We start from the raw sequence: 22,516 nt of genomic DNA on the forward strand, positions 1-22,516 counted from the left end.
AACACCTTAGAATGCACTTATATATGTACTATATAGATAGACTTTACCTGGATATCCATCTATACCCTATGAACCTGATCTTCCAGTACAGGGTTAAATGAAGGCAGCACTGGGTACAAAACAAAAAACAACCCTGGCTGGCTCCTCAGTCCCACACTCACTGCTCATGGGCTCATATCATCTTCAATTTAATGATACTGTAACTTAAATTTTAGTTACAATTTTACTTTACTAAGTGTAACAACCTTTAATTGTAGAGAGCATCTGTTTAAAAAAGAAACACAAATACTAATCTGAAAATTTTGTCAGAATTATAAATATACTGAACACTTTACAAGCATTTATTCAAAATTGAAGAAAAAAATACATATAAGTAATATCCAGTTCAGCACATGGAAAAAAAATAAGACAGTTACACTTGTTCTGCTTTGGTAGAACACAAAATCTAAAGAAACTGACAAGAAATCAGGTCTAAATTCGACATTGCAGTAGATATGAAACTGTAATCAAATCTAATATTGTTTTAATAATTGTGATTACACTTTATACAAGAGTTGATCATCTATAAATACAAATATTTGTTAAAGATGATGTACTGCAAATTTTAAAAATATAATGAGAAATGAAAGTATTTCTTTTTTCAGTAGCTTCATTTTTTGTTAATGAAATCAACTTAACAAGTTCTTTAGAGAATCAGATTTAAAAAAATGCACAACATTAACACCTTTTAACGTGTTTTTAAGCAAGATCATTTTGATAAATAATATTTTCCATTATGTTGTTATAAGCATCTGAATGCATGCCTGGTTTTGACAAACCCCACATCCTATACTTGTTAAAAGCCAGATGTTTGAAGAGTTTCTCTTTAAACACACAACAAAAAAGTAAACAAAAAAATGTACTGAAACTGCTACAATTAAACTTTCTTGAAATTTACCATATGCTGAATATGAGTTGGTATAATTTCATTTGAGGTACATGGAAGGAACAGGTAGATACTGTACCTGATCAAAAAATATTTACTCTATTAAGATCTGAACAGGCTGACACCACTAAGCATTTTTCACTTTTATGTAATGTAGTCCTTATTCATAAAACATTTGTTGTTGTCAGAAACCCACAGATGGCTTTCTCAGAAATTATTCAAGGTGAACGAAATGTATGCATTCCTGTGCCGTGTTATTAGTTCTTTGAAGTGAGATGTAAAGAAGGTTAATGTATAAATAAGTTTCAAAAGTTAAAAATAGTGTTTTTTAATGATGTTGGGACATACTTGACTATACCATCCTCAGAGGAAGGTGCTTGAAATGTCTGTTCTCTGTCCCTTGTGCTTATGTACTGCACTCTCACTCTGGAGTTTTGTCTGTACTACTTTCACCCAGTTCACAAGCTTTGAATTCTGTTTATATGCTTAGGATTTTAACTGATTCAGACAGTCTTAACTTTCCCCTTGGGATTAATAAAGTATCTATCTATCTATCTATCTATCTATCTATCTATCTATCTATCTATCTATCTATCTATCTATCTATCTATCTATCTATCTATCTATCTATCTATCTATCTATCTATCTATCTATCTATCTATCTTAACATATGTACAAATCCAGTCAAATTAAATATAACATATAAATTCCTATAGCATTTATAAAAAATAGTAACTGTGATATGTCCAATAACCATTCAGGCCTTTCAAGCTCAAAAATAATGCAAAGAGGTCTTGAAGGAAAGAAAAAGATTAACTCCACCTGGTACAGAGCCTAGAGAAAAGATAATTCTGGGACTCGTTGTCTTTGAAATGTTAACAAGTCTTATTTACATGGTAAATAAAATATGTCTGGGAGACTTTTACTTCCTTAAAACTATTTTTAGGAAAGAAATGTAATTTTGAAAAACAAAAGAATCTCATCAGGGCTTTAAATCTGTGTATTCTCCATTGGAAAATTGGCCTAGACAAGCACAATGAACACTCCTTTGCCTACACTTTTAAAACAGAAATGAGCATTCTTGTTCAGCAAAGTAATTTGAATTGATTGGAGCAATACAATGAAACGAAAACATACTGATTCATTTATTGCATTGTGTTACACATTGGGCATCTTCTTCTTCTTCTTTTGGCTGCTCCCGTTAGGGGTTGCCAAAGCGGATCATCTTCTACCATATCTTTCTGTCCTCTGCATCTTGTTCTGTTAAACCCATCACCTGCATGTCCTCTCTCACCACATCCATAAACCTTCACTTAGGCCTTTCTCTTTTCCTCTTGCATGGCAGCTCTATCCTTAGCATCCTTCTCCCAATATACCCAGGATCTCTCCTCTGCACATGTCCAAACCAACGCAATCTTGCCTCTCTGACTTTGTCTCCCAACCATCCAACATGAGCTGACCTCTAATGTACTCATTTCTAATCCTGTCCATCCTCATCACACCCAGTGCAAATCTTAGCATCTTTAAATCTGCCACCTCCAGCTCTGTCTCCTGCTTTGTGGTCAGTGCCACCGTCTCCAACCCATATAACATAGCTGGTCTCACTACCGTCCTGTAGACCTTCCCTTTCACTCTTGCTGATACCCGTCTGTCACAAATTACTCCTGACACTCTTCTCCACCCATTCCACCCTGCCTGCACTCTCTTATTCACCTCTCTTCCACAATCCCCATTACTCAGTACTGTTGATCCCAAGTATTTACAGTAACTCATCCACCTTCGCCAACTCTACTCCCTGCATCCTCACCATTCCACTGACCTACCTCTCATTTACACACATGTATTCTGTCTTGTTCCTACTGACCTTCATTCCTCTCCTCTCTAGAGCATATCTCCTCCTCTCCAGGGTCTCCTCAACCTGCTCCCTACTATCGCTACAGATCACAATGTTATCAGCAAACATCATAGTCCCTCGGGGACTCCTGTCTAATCTCGTCTGTCAACCTGTCCATCACCATTGCAAATAAGAAAGGGCTCAGAGCCGATCCCTGATGTAAACTTGAATGCATCCGTCACTCCTACCGCAGACCTCACCACCATCACACTTCTCTTGTACATATCTTGTACAACTCTTACGTACTTCTCTGCCACTCCTGACTTCCTCATACAATATTACAGCTCCTCTCGAAGCACCCTGTCATATGCCTTCTCCAGGTCCACAAAGACGCACTGCAACTCCTTCTGGCCTTCTCCAAACTTCTCCATCAACATCCTCAGAGCAAACATTGCATCTGTGGTGCTCTCCCTTGGCATGAAACCATACTGCTGCTCACTAAACATCACCTCACTTCTTAGCCTAGCTTCCACTACTCTATCCCATAACTTCATGCTGTGGCTCATCAATTTTATTCCCCTGTAGTTACTGCAGTCCTGCACATCCCCCTTATTCTTAAATATCGGCACCAGTACAGTTCTTCTCCACTCCTCAGGCATCCTCTCATTGTCCAAGATTCCATTAAACAATCTGGTTAAAAACTCCACTGCCCTCTCTCCTAAACACCTCCATGCTTCCATAGGTATGTCATCTGGACCAACGGCCTTTCCATTTTTCATCCTCTTCATAGCTGTTCTTACTTCCTCCTTGCTAATCCGTTGCCCTTCCTGAGTCACTATCTCCACATCATCAAACCACTTCTCTCTCTTGTTCTCTTCATTCATCAGCCTCTCAAAGTACACTTTCCATCTGCTCAACACACTCTCCTCGCTTTTGAGTACGTTTCCATCTTTATCCTTTATCACCCTAACCTGCTGCACATCTTTCCAAGTTCAGTCAATCTGTCTAGCCAATCGGTACAGGTCCTTTTCTCCCTCCTTAGTGTCCAATCTCTCATACAACTCATCATACCACTTTTCTTTAGCCTTCGCCACGTCTCTCTTCATCTTGCTCCTTATCTCCTTGTACTCTTGTCTACTTTCTGCATCTCTCTGACTATCCCACTTCTTCTTTGCCATCCTCTTCATCTGTGTACTCTATAGTATTTCCTCATTCCACCACCAGGTTTCCCTTCCTCCTTACTCTTTCCAGATGTCACACCAAGCACCTTTCTTGCTGTCACTCTTACTACTTCTGCTGCAGTTGCCCAGCTGTCTGGTAACTCTTCACTTCCACCCAGTGCCTGTCTCACCTCCTCCCTAAATTCAACCTTGCAGTCTTCCCTTTTTCAACTTCCACCATTTGATCCTTGGCTCTGCCCTCACTCTCTTCCTCTTCTTGATCGCCAACGTCATCCTACAGACCACTATCCTATGCTGCTTAACTACACTTTCCCCGGCCACCACTTTGCAGTCTTCAATCTCCTTCAGATCGACTCTTCTGCATAGGATGTAATCTACCTGTGTGCATCTTCCTCCACTCTTGTACGTAACCCTATGTTCCTCCCTCTTCTTAAAAAACGTATATACCACAGCCATGTTGATCCTTTTGGCAAAATCCACTATCCTCTGACCTTCTTCATTCCTTTCCTTGACACCATACCTACCCATCACCTCCTCGTTTCCACTGTTCTCTTCACCAACATGCCCATTGAAATCCGCTCCAATCACCACTTTCTGTCCTTTGGCTACACTGTTCATCACTTCATCCAACTCACTCCAAAAATCTTCTTTCTCAACCATTGCACACCCAACTTGCGGTGCACATGCACTAAAAACATTCATCATCACACCTCCAATTTCCAGCTTCATAATCATTACTCTGCCTGACACTCTTTTCACCTCCAAAACACTCTTGACATGCTGTTCCTTTAGAATAACTCCTACCCCATTTCTCCTCCCATCCACACCATGATAGAACAATTTGAATCCACCTCCGATCCACCTGGTCTTACTCCCCTTCCATTTAGTCTCTTGCACACACAATATATCAACCTTCCTTCGCTCCATCATATCTGCTAACTCTCTCCCTTTACCAGTCATACTGCCAATATTCAAAGTTCCTATCCTCAGTTCCACTCTCTTTACTTTCCTCCTCTCCTCCTCCCTCCGGACACGTCTCCCCCCTCTTCTTCTCCTTTTTCTTCGGCCAACAGTAGCCCAATTTCCGCCAGCACCCTGTTGGCTAACAGTACTGGTGGCGGACTTGTTAACCCGGGGCTCGACTGATCCGGTATGGAAATTTGTATTGTTGTCCACATATTGATTTGGCAAAATTTTACACCGGATGCCCTTCCTGACATAACCCTCCCCATTTATCCGGGCTTGGGACAGGCACGAAGAAACAACACTGGTTTGTGCATCCCCTGTGGCTGGGTTTGTTACACATTGGGCATACTAGACATATTTACATTGGTTGAAATGGACACTAAGTGAACTTAAGTTAAACATAGGGCAGTTCAGGCTACTATCTATTTAATATGACACACATCTTCAGGTTTGGGTAAATATAGAATTTTTCAACTCAATTCAGTTTATTTTTGTACAGCACACTTTACTGAATGTAGGATCATAGTGCTGAGTGGAGGCACACAGAATAATAGAATAATCAAAAATGATTCTGCAAATCAAAGAAAAGTGACATTGGTATTTAATGGAAAAGGAAATTACAGTTCTTTATCAACCTCTATAATAATGAGTAGTAGAAAGAAGGAAAGAAAATCACCACCTATCATCACCACAGTCCGGTGTAACTGCACCTGTTTAGGGCAGATTACACCATAAACATGGTATAAAGAGGGGACCCAGTCAGAAGCAGAGCTCAAAGCAGTTTTATATCATACTAGACAGGAGCTGGACATTGAGAGGCCCCAACTTACAGCTTAGAAGTCTCTTTGGTCATTGTACTAGTGAACTTGGAGTTGGGTGGTGAGTAGAAGCAAAATAACTGGTCAGAGGAAGAGAGGAGAGAGAATAGGTTCAAAAGGTGGTAAAATGAGGGTTTAATTGGTTTATCAGATGGCTACATACTTTAGGCTCCAGATAGTCAGGGGTACAAATCCTGTGTCAGTTAGGTCTGGTGGGGCATCTAGCATTTAACTTCTGTTTATTTGATTGTTTTATTCTTGCTTGTACTGATCCCCTTTCTTGTGTTATTATTTTGTTAATTAAACTCCATTTTATGAATACCTTTAGTCACCTTTTCATTTATTCTAGATTCATGAATAGCCTCCCTACTGGTCACAAAGAGTAAGAGCAAATATGTCACTTCCTTCTGTATTTTCAGTTTTGATGTTTGCTTTTCTGCAGTGGGTTGACACCCTGCCCGGGATTGGTTCCTGCCTTGTGCCCTGTGTTGGCTGGGATTGGCTTCAGTGGGTTGGAAAATGGATGGATGGATGTATGTTTGCTTTTCCAAAACAGAATGAGCCATGTGTGTGGCTTTTAAGCATTAAGTGTGTAATGTTTGACATGTAGAACAACATTAAAGTGTCAAATCTACTGTCGCAGGTGGCAGGGTGTGGTCCGCAGCTGCCTGCCTATTTAAGGAGCTGCCTCCCTGCAATCAAGGCTGGAGTCGGGTGAGGAGGTGGACGAGGTCAGAGGAGGTGGCAAAGAGAGGCCCTGAGTGTTGTGTGAAGAGGAAGAGGAGGCTTAATGAAGAAGGTGGGATTGTGAGAGACTGTGGGGGTTTGTTGGTGTGGTGCACATAGTGACTTGTAAATAATAATTGTGTAAGTAAACATGTGGTGATGGATGGAAACGTGTCTGCCTGTCTGTGTCCGGGTCACCTATTTCACACTACATATAAAGTTATAGCAAAATGCATCACTTCATTTTAGAAGAATTTATGAAAATTTATTTCAGCTCAAGTGTGTGCCGGGTAGCCTGTAGTTTGTTGATATTAATTCATCATAAAACTGTTTTGAGATTTTTCAGTATTAGGAGGTCTTGAACACGACTTTATGAGTAGTATGGATACATGAATATATACATGCATGGTAAATACCTCTTACTTGTTTATATCGAAATGTTTTAAGTGAAATGTATTTATTGTAACTTCATGGTGTATTTCAATTAATGCTTTCAGTATAGTTTTAAATGTTTATCATTACATTGAAGACTGCTCCATACTGGTCCACTACATACTAGTCTCTACTTAAAAATAAAAATAAGTCAAGATACTTTAGGAAAAACCTGGTAACCCACGTGTAGAAAAAAAAATTAGACTTAGGGGTCACATGGTCATTTAGGGGTGATATAGCTAATGCACATAAAGTGTTTTTTTTATGCTTTCCATATTAAAATATAGCATTCATCTTAGAAGAATAAAAGGGTTAATAAATGTCACAAACCTGTTCAGGCATATCAGGAAACCAGATAAAGGTGAAGTGAACAACAACGACAGGAATGTACCTGGAGAAGGTTGATGATCATTTTATAACAGACTGCTGTAATTAATGCACTATTTTCAGCATGTTGCTATAAGAGTAAATAAATGGACAAGCATTCTCCTGCCAGATTACTGGCTCAAAAAGTTTTTATCAAACATGTCCTGGTAGAAGATACGTTTCGTTCTTTAATTAATATGTTGATTCCCACCACACACTCGATAATTAGTTCAATTAAGGTTTATCAGATGCACAGATGTTGGTCTACAATCCATTGAAAAACAGGATTTTTTTTTGTTATTGGTATTATTCGTCAATTCAAACAACAAGCATAGCCATCCAGAGGCGTACCTAGGCTTTTCAGCGCCCGGGGACAACTGAAGATTTCGCACCCCCTCCTGTTTGCCAAAATGCAATGGGGAACATCAATTCGGCACCTCCTGGATGCTGCACCCGGGGACAGATGTCCCCCCTTATCCTCCCCTTGGCTATGCCACTGTAGCCATCATGCTTATTTTTCAAAAAATGAAAAAAGACATTTCTTACATAAAGGTTAATCTTTTAATTTACTTGACTATAGTTCTGCCAGCCAGTCTTCACTTTTTTGAGTGTTAAATAATTGTTAATGTAAAATAAATGCAAAATATTACACAAAGGATTTAAAAATGTTAGGTTTGAATACACAATGGGAGGTCTTAAACTTGAAAGCACACCTTATGGAAAGGATTTAGGAGTTGTATTGGTCTTGTCACTATCAACCTCCAGATAGTGTTTAGAAGCCATTAAGAAGGCTAACAGAATGTTAGGCTGTATAAATAGACACAGATAGTAGTATATGATTAGTAACTACTTCCGAAATGTGACTTCCAGAATAATATACCTTTTCAGTGCATAATATCCAGTGACACCTCAGACCACCAGACTTCCTGTCTATATTGACATGCATATCCTCAAAATCACCGTGGATTATTTTCTCTTCATTCCCATGTTCACTAGAAATTTGTTTTTCTTGCATTGTTTGTCAGCTGACACAACATCGTCTTTTATATTGATGCATTGACATATGCTTATCTTAATACATTTATTAAGCTTTAATTAGAACATTTGAACAATAATATGGGACTTTTTCTCCCATATGCCAAAGATGTGTATGTTAGGCCACTTGGTTGAATTTAACTGACTATATCTGAGTGAGGGTGGCACGGTGGCGCAGTGGGTAGCGCTGCTGCCTCGCAGTTGGGAGACCTGGGGACCTGGGTTCGCTTCCCGGGTCCTCCCTGCGTGGAGTTTGCATGTTCTCCCCGTGTCTGCGTGGGTTTCCTCCGGGCGCTCCGGTTTCCTCCCACAGTCCAAAGACATGCAGGTTAGGTGGATTGGCGATTCTAAATTGGCCCTAGTGTGTGCTTGGTGTGTGGGTGTGTTTGTGTGTGTCCTGCGGTGGGTTGGCACCCTGCCCGGGATTGGTTCCCTGCCTTGTGCCCTGTGTTGGCTGGGATTGGCTCCAGCAGACCCCCGTGACCCTGTGTTCGGATTCAGCGGGTTGGAAAATGGATGGATGGATGGATATCTGAGTGAGTTTGGGTGGTGTATGCATGAGGGTGGCCTCCGATTTACTTGGCAGTTTATCTAGAGTTGGTTCTTGCCTTGCACCCAATTCTGTCAAGATACACAGCAGCACCATGTGATCCATAAATTGAACTGAGTACTTAAAACTAAAAGGTTAGATAAACTGATTGATAATTGGGTTAAAACTATTATAATAGCCTGCCTACAGTGGGCTGACACCATGCCCATGGTTTGTTTCCTGTCTTGCGCCCTGTGTTGGTTGGGTTTGGCTCCAGCAGACCCCCATGACCCTGTAGTTAGGATATAGCGGGTTGGATAATGGATGGATGGATAATAGCCTGCAGACTATAAATATTCAACTAAATATTCAAACATATGTTTTCTTCAATGTTTAATAACTATTTTTTCATTAAAAGTTTTATTATCCTTAATTTTATCTGTTTCATTTTAAGTCCATAAATGAGTGGATTTAAAAGTGGAGGAATTATCAGAAAATAAACCGAAAATATTGAGTGAATCACAATAGGTACTTGAGTCATATTGAACCGGGACTGAATAATCTGAAAGATAACCCCAATAAAATAATTCAGAAGTGTTATCAGGTGAGGGGTACAAGTAGACAATGCTCTTTTTTGAGATTCTTTTGAAGCACTAACACAAATCTTGATAATTTTTGCATATGAATATAAAAGCATGAATATCTGTGGAACAGAAATGATGAAAGCAAGTAAAGTATCAAATGTAATGATATGTGTCATATCTGAACAAGCAATTCTGTTTAGAGAATAATTATCACAGTAGATCTTTTCAATGGTGTTACCACACAACTGAACTTGAGAAGCTAAAGTGACACTTATGCTAACTATACTGAGAGGAAAAATCCATGAGAAAACAATTAGGTTAGAAACTCTCCTGGGATGCATGATACTGTTGTAATAAAGAGGGTAGCAAATGGACAAGTGCCTGTCATAACCTATTACAGCTAGTATTATAAATTCACAACTACCATAAATATATAACCAGAACATCTGAACTAAGCAATTTTCTCTGGAAATCTCAGAACTGTCAGACAGCAAATATACCAAGATAGAAGGGCATAATGATGTTCCTCCAACTACATCATTTATCAATAAATTAATCAAAAACATGTACATGGGCTCATGCAGGCTTTTATCTGTACATACAATTCCAATAATGATTGCATTGATTATTATAATTGTGGCATATATCATAAAAACAATGGCAAAGTATAAATATCTGAGATAATTTAATTCAAAATATGCAACTAGTTTAAATGTTGTAGTTTGGGATGTATTTTCCATTAGCTTGGGTTCTTAAGACGTATCCTGTAAAATAATGAAAAACATACATTAAGGAACTGAGGATGAACCTCTAACTTATTTTAACTCATAGCATACATTACATATGCATAAACATCAGACAATTATGCTACACATAAATCACTGGGTCAATAGTTTAAAGTTTACGCTGAACACTTCCTCGTTATTCCGATTTAATGGTTATTCTCTGAAAGAGTTTACATTTTTTTATTTATTGTTTTCCAGTATTAGAACTTTTCTCCAGGTGACAAATTAAGATTTAGTTTTTACTTGACTGAAAATTGGTCAGATTTTTTTGGTTTGGATGTTGGTGTGTTTATTAACCTCTGTCTAATCTTCTTGTCCATGTTTTACATTTTTTCTGCTAATCTTCATTAGAATAGCAATATATATTATTTCATATTCTTAGAAAAGATGCTGAAAACATCATGAAAAATATTATTAACAAATAATTAGAATACAGCAGGTACATTTGGCAACCCATATGAAAAAAATAAATATTCATAATGGCCATTAGCACTATCAAATGCTATCTTTCACTTACCTCCCCTTTTGCTATGAATAAGGCTGTATGTACTATGTAGACTGAATTTTGTAAAAACGATGAACCAGTGACCAGTTTTGACAGAAATTAAGGATAGAAGTTAATTTTCAATGGTAGATTAGTTCAGTTACAGTATCTATAATCTATAAAAGGGTTTGAAGAAACATGTTCTTCTGTACAAAGGAAAAACAACATTTATAGAATGACTAGATAGTCTAATAAACTCCCTCATGTTACCTTTTATTAAATGTATTCCATAAACAAAATAGTCAGAGTAAGGTGGCAGTTCTTAAGATTTTAGTTTGCTAAAGACCAAAGCAAATTCAAAATATTGAGGGGGCAAGGCTTCAATTGAACAGCATTGAAGAGCAGGAGGTGTGAGCTCTTGTAAACAATCATTAATGATGAGAACACCAATTAATGTTGCATTTAAGTTACGCAAGGAAAGGGTACTCTTAAATCAAGAGATTTAAAGGAAAGTCTAAATTACAAAAAATGCAATTTCTTCTCTATGTAAACAGCCAATATGAAGACTGAAATGGATGTAGTTAATTCTAAGACCCCATTCCAAATTGTATTTTCCTCATGATTCCTTCCAACTACTGTTTTTCTTGCCTTGTGTTAATTTTATTCATTTGTATATGCGTAATTATTTTTACACAGTTGATCATTATCTTTATTTACTTCCAGTCAATGCCATTTTTTGTCACAGTAAAAATTTTACTCCTGTGTTTGCCATGGAGAGTTGTCCCAAAGGTACCTCAAATTACGTTGCTGACTCTGTGGCATAAAGAACCAAAAATGGAACCATAATTATCTGAGTTTGACAGATTCAGAACAAAAACTCTGCATGTTTGCTTTCTTTATTTCTATTTTTGACTTTACAGCTATTGGCTTTATGCCTCTTCTTTTGATTTACAGTCATTGAGTACAATTTTTTTAAAACTCTATCCCTCTCTCATGCGCACACAATTTTCTGGTTATGACCTGTTGACTGCTTTAACAACTCCTCTCCCTGACATTTCATTCAACTTGGTTGTATCCTGGTGCGACTTGATAAACTTTATTGCATTCTGCTGCTACCTTCACAGTTCTCATCAATGGAAATGACTCCTGGTTTAATTTGCAATCTGTTTAGCAAAGCAGTACTAATAAAACTCCTTTGCACTTGAATCCACTAATGCTTTAATAATGCGTGAGTTATTTTTTTACTGAAACTCACAAACTATTATTCAAACAGATTTGTCTACAATGGTCAACTCTTATTGATAAGCTGGCACAGCTTGCACATGAAATGTTGAAGCTACCACAATAGCCTGCTCCCTTAAAAGTTTGTATTGCTCACCTAATCGTACATTTTTAGTTATCAAGGGAATTGATAACTTATTTTTAACCTTTAATCTCTTAATTTCTGAAAACAGGGAAACAATCTCATTATAGATATTGAAATAAATGTTCAAATTGAGAACCTAGATTTGTTTACTTAATTTATCCTGCTCACCTTGCATTTTTTTTATTTGATCATTATTCTATCTTGGGATCTACAGTACTGTGCAAAAGTTTTAGGCAGGTGTGAAAAAATGCTGTAAACAAAGAATGCTTTCAGAAATGGAAGTATTAATCATTTATTTTCATCAATCAACAAAATGCCGTGAATGAACAAAAGAGAAATCTAAATCAAATCAATATTTGGTGTTACCACCCCTTGCCTTCAAAACAGCATCAATTCTTCTAGGTACACTTGCACACAGTTTTTGTAGGAACTTGGCTGGTAGGTTGTTCCAAACATCTTGGAGAACTAACCACAGATCTTCTGTGGATGTAGGCTTCCTCACATCCTTCTGTCTCTTCATATAATCCCAGACACACTCGATGATGTTGAGATCAGGGCTCTGTGGGGGCCATACCATCACTTCCAGGACTTCTTGTTCTTCTTTACGCTCAAGATAGTTCTTAATGACTTTGGCTGTATGTTTGGGGTCGTTGTCCTGCTGCAGAATAAATTTGGGGCCAATCATATGCCTCCCTGATGGTTTTGCATAATGGATAAGATATCTGCCTGTATTTCTCAGCATTGAGAACACCATTAATCCTGACCAAATCTCCAACTCCATTTGCAGAAATGCAGCCCCAAACGTTCAAGGAACCTCCACCATGCTTCACTGTTGCCTGCAGACACTCATTATTGTACTGCTCTCCAGCCCTTCGACGAACAAACTGCCTTCTGCTACAGCCAAATATTTCAGATTTTGACTCATCAGTCCAGAGCACCTGCTGCCATTTTTCTGCACCCCAGTTCCTATGTTTTTGTGCATACGTGAGTCGCTTGGCCTTGTTTCCACGTCGGAGGTATGGCTTTTTGGCTGCAACTCTTCCATGAAGACCACTTCTGGCCAGACTACTCCGGACAGTAGATGGGTGTACCTGGGTCCCACTGGTTTCTGCCAGTTCTGAGCTGATGGCACTGCTGGACATCTTCCGATTTCGAAGGGTAATAAGCTTGATGTGTCTTTCATCTGCTGCACTAAGTTTCCTTCGCCGACCACTGCGTCTATGATCCTCAACGTTGCCCATTTCTTTGTGCTTCTTCAAAAGAGCTTGAACAGCACATCTTGAAACCCCAGTCTGCTTTGAAATCTTTGTCTGGGAGAGACCTTGCTCATGCAGTATAACCACCTTGTATCTTGTTGCTGTTCTCAATCTTGCCATGACATGAAACTGTCTTCCACAACCTCACCTTGGTAGCAGAGTTTGGTTGTTCCTCACCCAGTTTTAAGCCTCCTACACAGCTGTTTCTGTTTCAGTTAATGACTGTGTTTCAACCTACGTGTGACATTGATGATCATTAGCACCTGTTTGGTATAATTGGTTGATCATACACCTGACTATAATCCTACAAAATCCCTGACTTTGTGCAGGTGTACCTATAAGAATTGATGCTGGTTTGAAGGCAAAAGGTAGTAACACCAAATATTGATTTGATTTAGATTTTTCTTTTGTTCGCTCACTTTGCCTTTTGTAAATTGATAACAATAAACAATCATTATTTATATTTCTGAAAGCATTCTTTGTTTACAGCATTTTTTCATACCTGCCTAAAACTTTTACACAGTACTGTATATTTATTAGTTCAAAGAATATGTTCTGTTTACTTGAAAACCAGTGCAAAATGTTGGTTTCTTTTAGGAATGATTAGGAGATGGTATGGTAAGGGAGGCCAAAATAATAGTTAGAGGAATAGATGATGTCAAACTTAACGTTTGATGTAACTGAAAGTTAACTAAGCCCCAACAGATGAAACAAAAATCAAAGTTGAAAAGAAAATGTGAAAAGTGTTTTGCTCTGAAGCCTCTTTAGGAAACTAACTGCTAACACAAGCATTTGTTTGTTTTAGCACCGTCTCTTTTTATATTTCCTATATGACATTAGGGATGCATTGCTATCCACAAAATGGCCATCAAAACCAAAAAAAATCTACAAGATGATCAGTGATAAATAATGGTGGTCAAAATTACAGTATAAACAAAATGAAATTATATTGTACCAATAAAAAAAATAATAAATTCCCATTCATGCAAAATGCAAACCCCATTTTGTTACCATTGATGATGTTGTCCTTTTAGGAATTTTGCTTTAGCAAATTGATCTAATTGGAGAGAGCAGACACACTGCAGTAAAAACTGACTCATATGGTAATTCACATAAAGACAAACCCAATTTCATTCAGAATAAACATACCAGGGTACACCCTTGAAACAAGACCTTATTTAGATGTTTACTAGAAAGCAAGTTATTTTGAAGCAAAGGGTTGACAGTTTCGTCCAGTGCTACATGGATAACTATTAAGAGAAGGAGCCTAAACTGGTACAGGAAGCTGGGAAGTAAAGTTGGACTATGAAAGGTTAGGGCTTATGAGATTGTGAAGATGTAAGCGAATGTGGAAAGAAAACATTTATGATATCTGTGTTTATGTGGGATTTTTTTTTTTAAATTAGCCTGGGAATTTGTGATTACTATTGTCTGCCAAGAGAGTTAATATAATATGTAATTTTATTTCTGGCATATCGTTTTTATAATTCGCTTTTCTCTCTGATATTTCCCAAACATTATTGAAGTGCAAGTTCATACAGTGAAATGAATTAATTGTTCATCCTTATTACAAAATGATCAGAGCATTTGTTTTATATTTTTATGTGTTAATTAGGTGTCATGGTGGCATAGTGGTAGCGCTGCTGCATCACAGTAAGGAGACCTGGGTTTATGGCCCAGGTCCTTCCTGCATGGAGTTTGTATGTTCTCCCTGTGTCTGCATGGGTTTCCTCCAGGTGCTCCAGTTTCCTCCCAAAATCAAAAGACACGCTGGTTAGGTGGATTGGAGAAACTAAATTGGCCTTAGTGTGTTCTTGTGGATATGTGTGTGTGTGTGTTCACCCTGTGGTGGACTGGCTGCCTTTCCAGCATCTGTTCCTGCCTTGCACCCTGTCCTAGCTGCATTAGGTTCCAGCACCCCCTTGTGACCTTGTTGAGGACTACGCAAGATAGAAAATAAAAAAAAATGTGTTAATTATGTAGTACTAATTATGAAATTGAGTCATCACTTGATTAGAGTATAAGCACTATACATTCTGGAAGCTTATACAGTAGTTTAATATTTAGTAGAGTTATCTGCCCCAGTCACTAAATTGGCCGAGAATGAGTAACGCTGTGTGTTTTCAGATTCTGTAATAGTTCAAAAATTGTAAGTCATAATGAAAATACTCAGGGACAGGGATGATTGTTGTGCATGTTAGTGATATGCTGCCTGATGTTTTTACAATACATATTCTCCCCTATGTTCGTATATGTTTTCCTTTTGTATTCCCAAAGACATGCATATTAATTGTCAATTCTAATTTGTGTAAGCCATTTCCTGTATTGTGTTTGGTCCTGACCCTCAATTTCATTAATCTGGTTTGAAAATATATTTATATGCACTAAATCAAAGGTTTAATGGCTCCTGCCTTCTGCACAGTGCTATTGTTAATGATGCTTTAAAAAAATAATTATAATAATAATTCTAACTTGTAGAACTTTATTGCAGTTTCAGTGAAAGTAACATTGTGTGTGAGTGAATGTTGTTGTTACTGTATGGGAGTAAATATACCCAACAGTACAAAAGTGCAAAAGTTTTTAATCTTTGCTGCCAGGATAGGCTTTGTCCCTAACAATCTGGTACTTCAATAAAGTGGGTCTAGAAAGTGAATGACTGGATTGAAAACAATATCTGGTTTCTTTTAGTACCTGCAGTGAAATTTATATTCTGTAAACACAATCTAGACATTCTTTTCATAGGTTCATAGGGTCAACACGTCACATGTACAGGGTACAGTGATTTTTTAGATAATTGAAATATAAATTTGTCCATCAAATCTTGTAAAAGTGAGCTTTCAATCATCATACTTAGTAACTGCTTCAAGGATAATCCTGATTCATTATAAGAAAAAAACAAACAGAGACACATGCAAGAGGGCCTTAAGGAGCAAAATCCATATAAAATGTTTCTAAAACCTTCATAGATTTTTGCCACAAAGATTGCAGGCCGTTCCAGTGACTACCTGGCATTATCAGTGCACTACCTGGCACTGAATAGATGGACTTAAGAAAGTGGCTGTGGAATGTGTTAAACCAATGGCTGCAATATGCAGCAGATTGAAGAAAATGTCAATAGCAGAATCTTCAACTGTATGTTAGACTTGTGATACTCTATAAAGAGAAGTTTTCTGAAACTAGTGGTTTAATTCACATTTTACCATGCATGTTTGACATACCATCTCTTCATATTTGTTACATACTGTAAGCAAGCTGTTTCCCAATAAGACGTCGTTACAGCTCATGTTTGCCTGGATATGGATTTAGTAAGGTAAAACAGAGACTGATGGGTCTTCTTGAGAAAAGGTAATTGTTTCAGATAAGGAAGACAGGCGTTTCAAGGTAAGGTGGTATTCTTCACTCATCATGCTGCCGGAAAGTGGAGATGTGTTGCATTTGATTAACACATGCAAGTCATACCTTTGGAGGTTTTCTGAAAGTCTTCATGTGAGTTACTGTGAGTACATACCAATATGGCATCTCAACCATGACAGGTTTGCCTCATGTGAAATGTGTTTGTTGATGATCGAACACACACATTTTAAAAATTATAATTAGCTGGCCTTAATGATCATTTATTTACACAAGCAAGTGTCAAGAGTGCAAAGTGAGCAACACAGCTGATTGCTTCTCTAGTGAAAATATAAATAATTAACTTGTACAATGGAGAAAAAATGGATGTAGAGAGGAGCCTAGGATAGTGGAAATAACTTACACTTAATTTAACTTATACTTAATTTAACTTATAATTCCTTTTTTGGGAAATGTAAGCAAAAGCAGATTTTCAGTTTGTGCATAAGTACTCTTGATTTCATAAATAATTAACTGAAATAAGGTATAACCTATTACTATTGTACATTATAGTGTGCATTTAATGGAAACGAAAGAGCTTTAGGTTCAGGCGGCTACTTTTGTTGGCATTAGTAAGACTTGAGTGTTTATATTTCAATTTTTTACATGCATAAATGAGTCACTAATTGGCAAGTCTGCATAGAAACAGCTAAATGACAATTTTAAAACATAAACAATATCAGCCTATTGTACCACTAACAGCAGGCGCATGAAAATAATTTTAAGAATGAAAAAATTATATGGTTACGATCTACAATTTCCCCTAAATACAATTATCTGAGTTACAGTATTTGTTATTTTTGGATCACTGTAACATATATGTAGCATTGATCTAAGATATATTTTGCAAACTGTATTAACACCCTAAAATGGACTGGTGCCTCATTCAGGACTGTTTCCTGCTCTCTACTGAATTTTGCCAGGATTCAGCCTACCCCCAGCCCTGTATTGGATTAAATGGGCTTAAGAATTATTAAAACAGGTACAAATGAAAAACTTTGCTGGCAAGTTGTGTATGTGTGCACTCACTGTTTGAATTTTTCTTAGTATCCTTGATACAAACTGCAAACACACCAGGTATCAACACCAATGAAATCAACATTAATTTTGTGTAGTTTAAAAAAATATGTGTACACACTTCTTATAAATGATATAAAATTTATACAGCATAGGTCTTTAAAAGTAGAAGGACAATTAACAAATGCAATCTTACTTATATTGTACATGATATTAAACAATATGATGGATGTCAAAGTAAAAATTAGGATAGTAATGTATACCCCCTTTTATTTCAGGACCCCAGTGTTCTGAATATTAAACCTATATATTAAGAAACAAATATTAAATAGTCATTTACTTACTGTTACAATTGAAATCTGGGAATTTTCCAGTAAAATGCCATCTTGCATGTCTCCACTTGACATTATATTGGTTTTCTAGTTGTCCCTAAAATTACTGAAATTGTATGTCACAAGAAGGAATGACTTATTTTTGTTTGCAATTTAATAAATTCCACGATGAGATAATATGAATTTCAGGTATTGCTGTCCTGTCTTTTCTGCTCACTGATTCAACCTACAATAGAATGTCTCAACTCCCCAGATTGTTTCAAATGAGATGTCGCACACCTTCCTTCCATTGCCCAATCATGAGAAACCAAAAGATGAAAACTCTATCTTTCACATGCAGTGTGCATGTTTACATTTACTAACATCTAAGAATGGTGAAGATGGAGGGCATTTAAGACACTTAGGCAGTGCCATAGCCACTGAGGTAACTAATATCCTCAGGTGCAAAGAAACTGCATGACACAGTTCATAGTTCTTTTCAAAATTGTTCCTTACAGTTAAAGGATGTTGTATTAATAGTTCTATTATCTAAAATTGTTTTTGTATTTGAAGCTAGGTTTCAGTTCAAAGTCACAGACAATATTGCATGATTAAAAAAACAATCTTTTTTTAATGACCATTCTTAATCATAAAATCCTTAATCTTAAAAAATCTATTTTTCTTAGGAAAAGTGAAACTAATATTTTTCTTACCTGTAAATCCTTTAATAGCAAACTGAACTTTTGCTGAAGCTCCTCTTCTCTGTTCATTCTCCCCAATTTTGAAACTGTGTTTGATTTCTGACCATATTTTTGAAGTGTGTATATATCTGCTTGTTCCAAATGTTTAGAGTGCATCACGTTTTACAAAATCTGTGATAAATATGTGTGTCTATTTCACATCTGGGATCCTGTGATTCACTAATGGCTTTAGGGAATAATCAAGCATCACTTTTTATGTTCTTTTAATGTTAACATTTGTCTCTAATTAAACACTACCGCTGTAATTGTTTCCATAACAATTGTCATTGTAAAATGTTTATATATTTGAAAACTGTAATATATATTGTTTTATTAACATAACTTGTTTTGCTTTTTTAATGATGATATATCTGTGTCAGATGCTTAATAAAGAAACCCTTTTGAACTTTTTTCACATCTTTTATTTCTGTTTCTTTCACATTGCACACAATGACATAACTTTTTTTTGTGTGTGTGTTTTATAGAGAGAAAGGTTGACTTCGCACATTACACTGAAAACTGGGTAACCAATAAGGCATACAGAATTACTAAAGATTAGGAAATGTCTGGAATCAAGATATATTAGATTCTCATCTGTCCTCTTGCAACTGCCACTTTCAGCCTTGTTATTTACTACAGAGTTTGCTTTTTTATAAATATGGGGCCAATCATGGGGCTGGTAAACCTACTCTTTGTGAATTAGAATATTGTCCCCTGTTGTAATGTTTTGTTTTGGAAAAAAATTGATGAAGACTGGTGCACAAGAAGAAACTCACAGATTGGAATATAAAGGTCAAGAGCTGGAAAGAGCTATTTGGGAAGTGAGATCAAGGCGAAAGGCGGCTATGAGACAGACGTGATGAAGAGATCAGGTTTGGCAGGAACAGAATTTGTTAAATTAGAAAGAGGACTTTGGAAGTACAGAGCCATCAAACCTATAATGCACTAGTAATGCCAGTAACGTTGTATGGAGCTGAAAACTAGATATTTAGCTAAGAAATTAAAAGAAGGCTGGACATTTTTGACCAAAGATGCTTGAGCCAGATTATGGGAATAAAACAGCCAAGAACAATTAGTAATGAGGATTTGAGGGAAAAAACTGGTTGAATGGAGCCAAAAGAAATATGTGTATCGAGAATAATAAAATAGGGAGAACATGTATGGCAGATGGATGACTCAAGGACAGCAAGAATATTGGAAAGATGGATTCTGGTAGGAAGGAGAAGAGCAGGAAGGCCAAGAAAGAGGAGGAAGGATATGGTGATAGAGGAATCAAGAGACAGAGGAGTAAATTGAAGAAACTGGGAGAAAGTGGGACAGAATAAAAGGAAGTGGAGGAAGCTTTATAACAGGAAGGGATGCAGCATCAAAGAGGAGTGTTGTTGAAAAACTAACTAACTGTTGTTGTGACTGCTTCAGTGAAGGTTGGTTTATTTAATACAACGTCATTCAAAAACAAGACTTTCATTTTAAATTATTTTTTTGTGTCTTCTTGACTGGACTTTATATTTTTAACGGTGAACTGACTGAGAGCTGATGACTCAAATCCATTTTTAGAATTTCCTCCTCCCAAGGGTTGTTGGCAGGAGTGGTGCAGAAGTCATTTTTAAATGTTATTTTAAATGTTGTACACTTAATAGTAAATGTATTCCAGTTTATCTAAAGCCCATCCCTGAATTATTGATTCCATCTTGGGCAGGTGTTGTACTAGACTTGTGATGCATTCTTTAGTCAAGTTTGTCGGGATGCATATACAGTATATGATGCAAACAGCATAGTCCATGCAGACTCCTGGATAATCTCCTCTGTCAACCTGTCCATCACCACTACAAATAAGAAAGGGCTCAGAACCAATCCTCCACCTTAAATGCATCCATTACTCCTACAGTGGACTTCACTACTGTCAGCCTTGCCTTGTAAATATCCTGTACTACTCTTACATACCTCTCTGCCACTCCCGACTTCATCATACAATACCACAACTCCTCTGCAGTCACCCTGTCATATGCTTTCTCCAGGTCCACAAAGACATCCAACTCCTTTTAGCCTTCTCTATACTTCTCCATCAACAACCTCAGAGCAAACACCACATCAGCAGTGCTCTTACCTGGCATGAAAGCATACTGCTGCTCACCACAATGTTTAAAATAGCACTGATAATTTCATGTTTTACCAACAACCTTTACTTGTTTGACCCTTGAAGATTTCTTTACTTGTATTTAAGATTTCATTCTTTCTTTAGTGAGGCACACTTATTCTTGCATCTCCCCCTTTTTAGCAATAACAGCTTTTTGATTGTGCTGAGGGAGGACATGAAGGCAGTCGGTGTGGCAGAAAATGATGTAAAAGACAGGGATAGATGAAGACATATGATCAGCTGGGGCGACTCCTTAATTGGAAGCAACCAAAATAAGAAGATGAACTTACTTTCTCCCTGCTAACTGTTTCCATTATTACACAATTGTTATTTTTGACTAAGATGAACTTGTCCTGAAGTTTTGAATTTTAAACAATTCTAATACAATTTGCAAATGTTGAAGCCTTTTATTAATGCTTGATTATATGGTGTCTAATTCATTTCTACACAAATGGACCTTTTGGCAAACTGATGTTTCTAGATAAACATTTGCCAAACACTTTATTTGACCATCCAACCCCATTCCCCCAAACACACACACACACATATGCTAAATGTTTAATGCTTCACACAAAGGCTAAAAGACAGAACAGTGAAGAAAATGAAAACTAATGAATGAATACTAATATTTATTTAAAAGAATAGCATTGCATGCAGAATTTAACTTACTGACCACAAGTAGAACAACTAATACATATATTCAAATTCAAATTCAAAACTTGTATTATGTATACAGGACAAGGCTGATACAATTCTGGCCCAACAGTCACATAAGTACAAAGCTCAGAATACACTCCCAGAAATCAACAATGTACAGCAGATGGAATTAAAATAACAACATAAATAAATGTACAAGTATCTATGTAAAACTGTACTATGTTATACACATCCAGATATGTCAAACAGTTTTATATTTGAACATACAGTACAACAAAATATGACTGCTCTTATTTTCCATTGCTATTGAACCTCTTGATATTTATATTCATAGACAGATATTCAAGGCACCTTCTAGGATGATACTTTATGTTACTGATCCTTCCTTCCAAAATGTAACTTTCTGAATAATAAACCTTTACAGTGTGTACTACCCAGGGATGACTCAGGCCAAAAGACTTCCTGTCTAAATTGACCTGCACATTTTCCACATTACTATGGATTATTTTCTCTTCAATCAACTTTAGAGTGGAATTTTGTTTTCTTTCATTATTTGCCACCTGACATGGCATCATCTTGATATATTGATGCACTGGCATATCCTTATTTTAGTGAAATTGTTAAGCTTTACTTAGATCATTTAAAAAATTTTGATGGGGAACATTATCTTGTCACAAATTAAATACAGTAGTTCTAATAAGTATAACATTGTTGCATGCAGCATGCTGTTATTTGTGTTTCAATTAATTTTTTTAATAATAATAAAATAATAACCATACCTTTTATTTATAAACACCTTTCACATGTCCTCAGTTTAACTTAATGTTGGGGTCTGGGGTTGTAATTTGAAGTGCACTATTATAAAAGGTTATTTTTTTGCAGGAAGCCAACACAATGTGGAAAGTATGTTACTATATCTCTAAGGCTAATTCCAACTGAAAAGCACACTCACACACCTCAAAACAGATGGGACAGG

The 22,516-nt window shown here is 36.9% G+C and overlaps 1 protein-coding gene across 1 annotated transcript; it reads right to left on the reverse strand.

The window, feature by feature from the left end:
• Nucleotides 1-9,213: 9,213 nt before the first annotated feature.
• On the reverse strand, nucleotides 9,214-10,137 carry LOC114651076 (olfactory receptor 11A1-like). Its single transcript, XM_028801035.2, has one exon. It carries the CDS (start codon nucleotides 10,135-10,137, stop codon nucleotides 9,214-9,216), a length of 924 nt encoding a protein of 307 aa, XP_028656868.2.
• Nucleotides 10,138-22,516: the final 12,379 nt, after the last annotated feature.

The sequence above is a fragment of the Erpetoichthys calabaricus genome, chromosome 4, assembly GCF_900747795.2.
Source record: "Erpetoichthys calabaricus chromosome 4, fErpCal1.3, whole genome shotgun sequence".
Classification (NCBI taxonomy): Eukaryota; Metazoa; Chordata; class Cladistia; order Polypteriformes; family Polypteridae; genus Erpetoichthys; species Erpetoichthys calabaricus.

Coding starts and splice junctions, on each gene's coding strand:
- LOC114651076 (XM_028801035.2), bottom strand. CDS start 10,137: ATGGAAAATACATCCCAAACTACAACATTTAAACTAGTTGCATATTTT.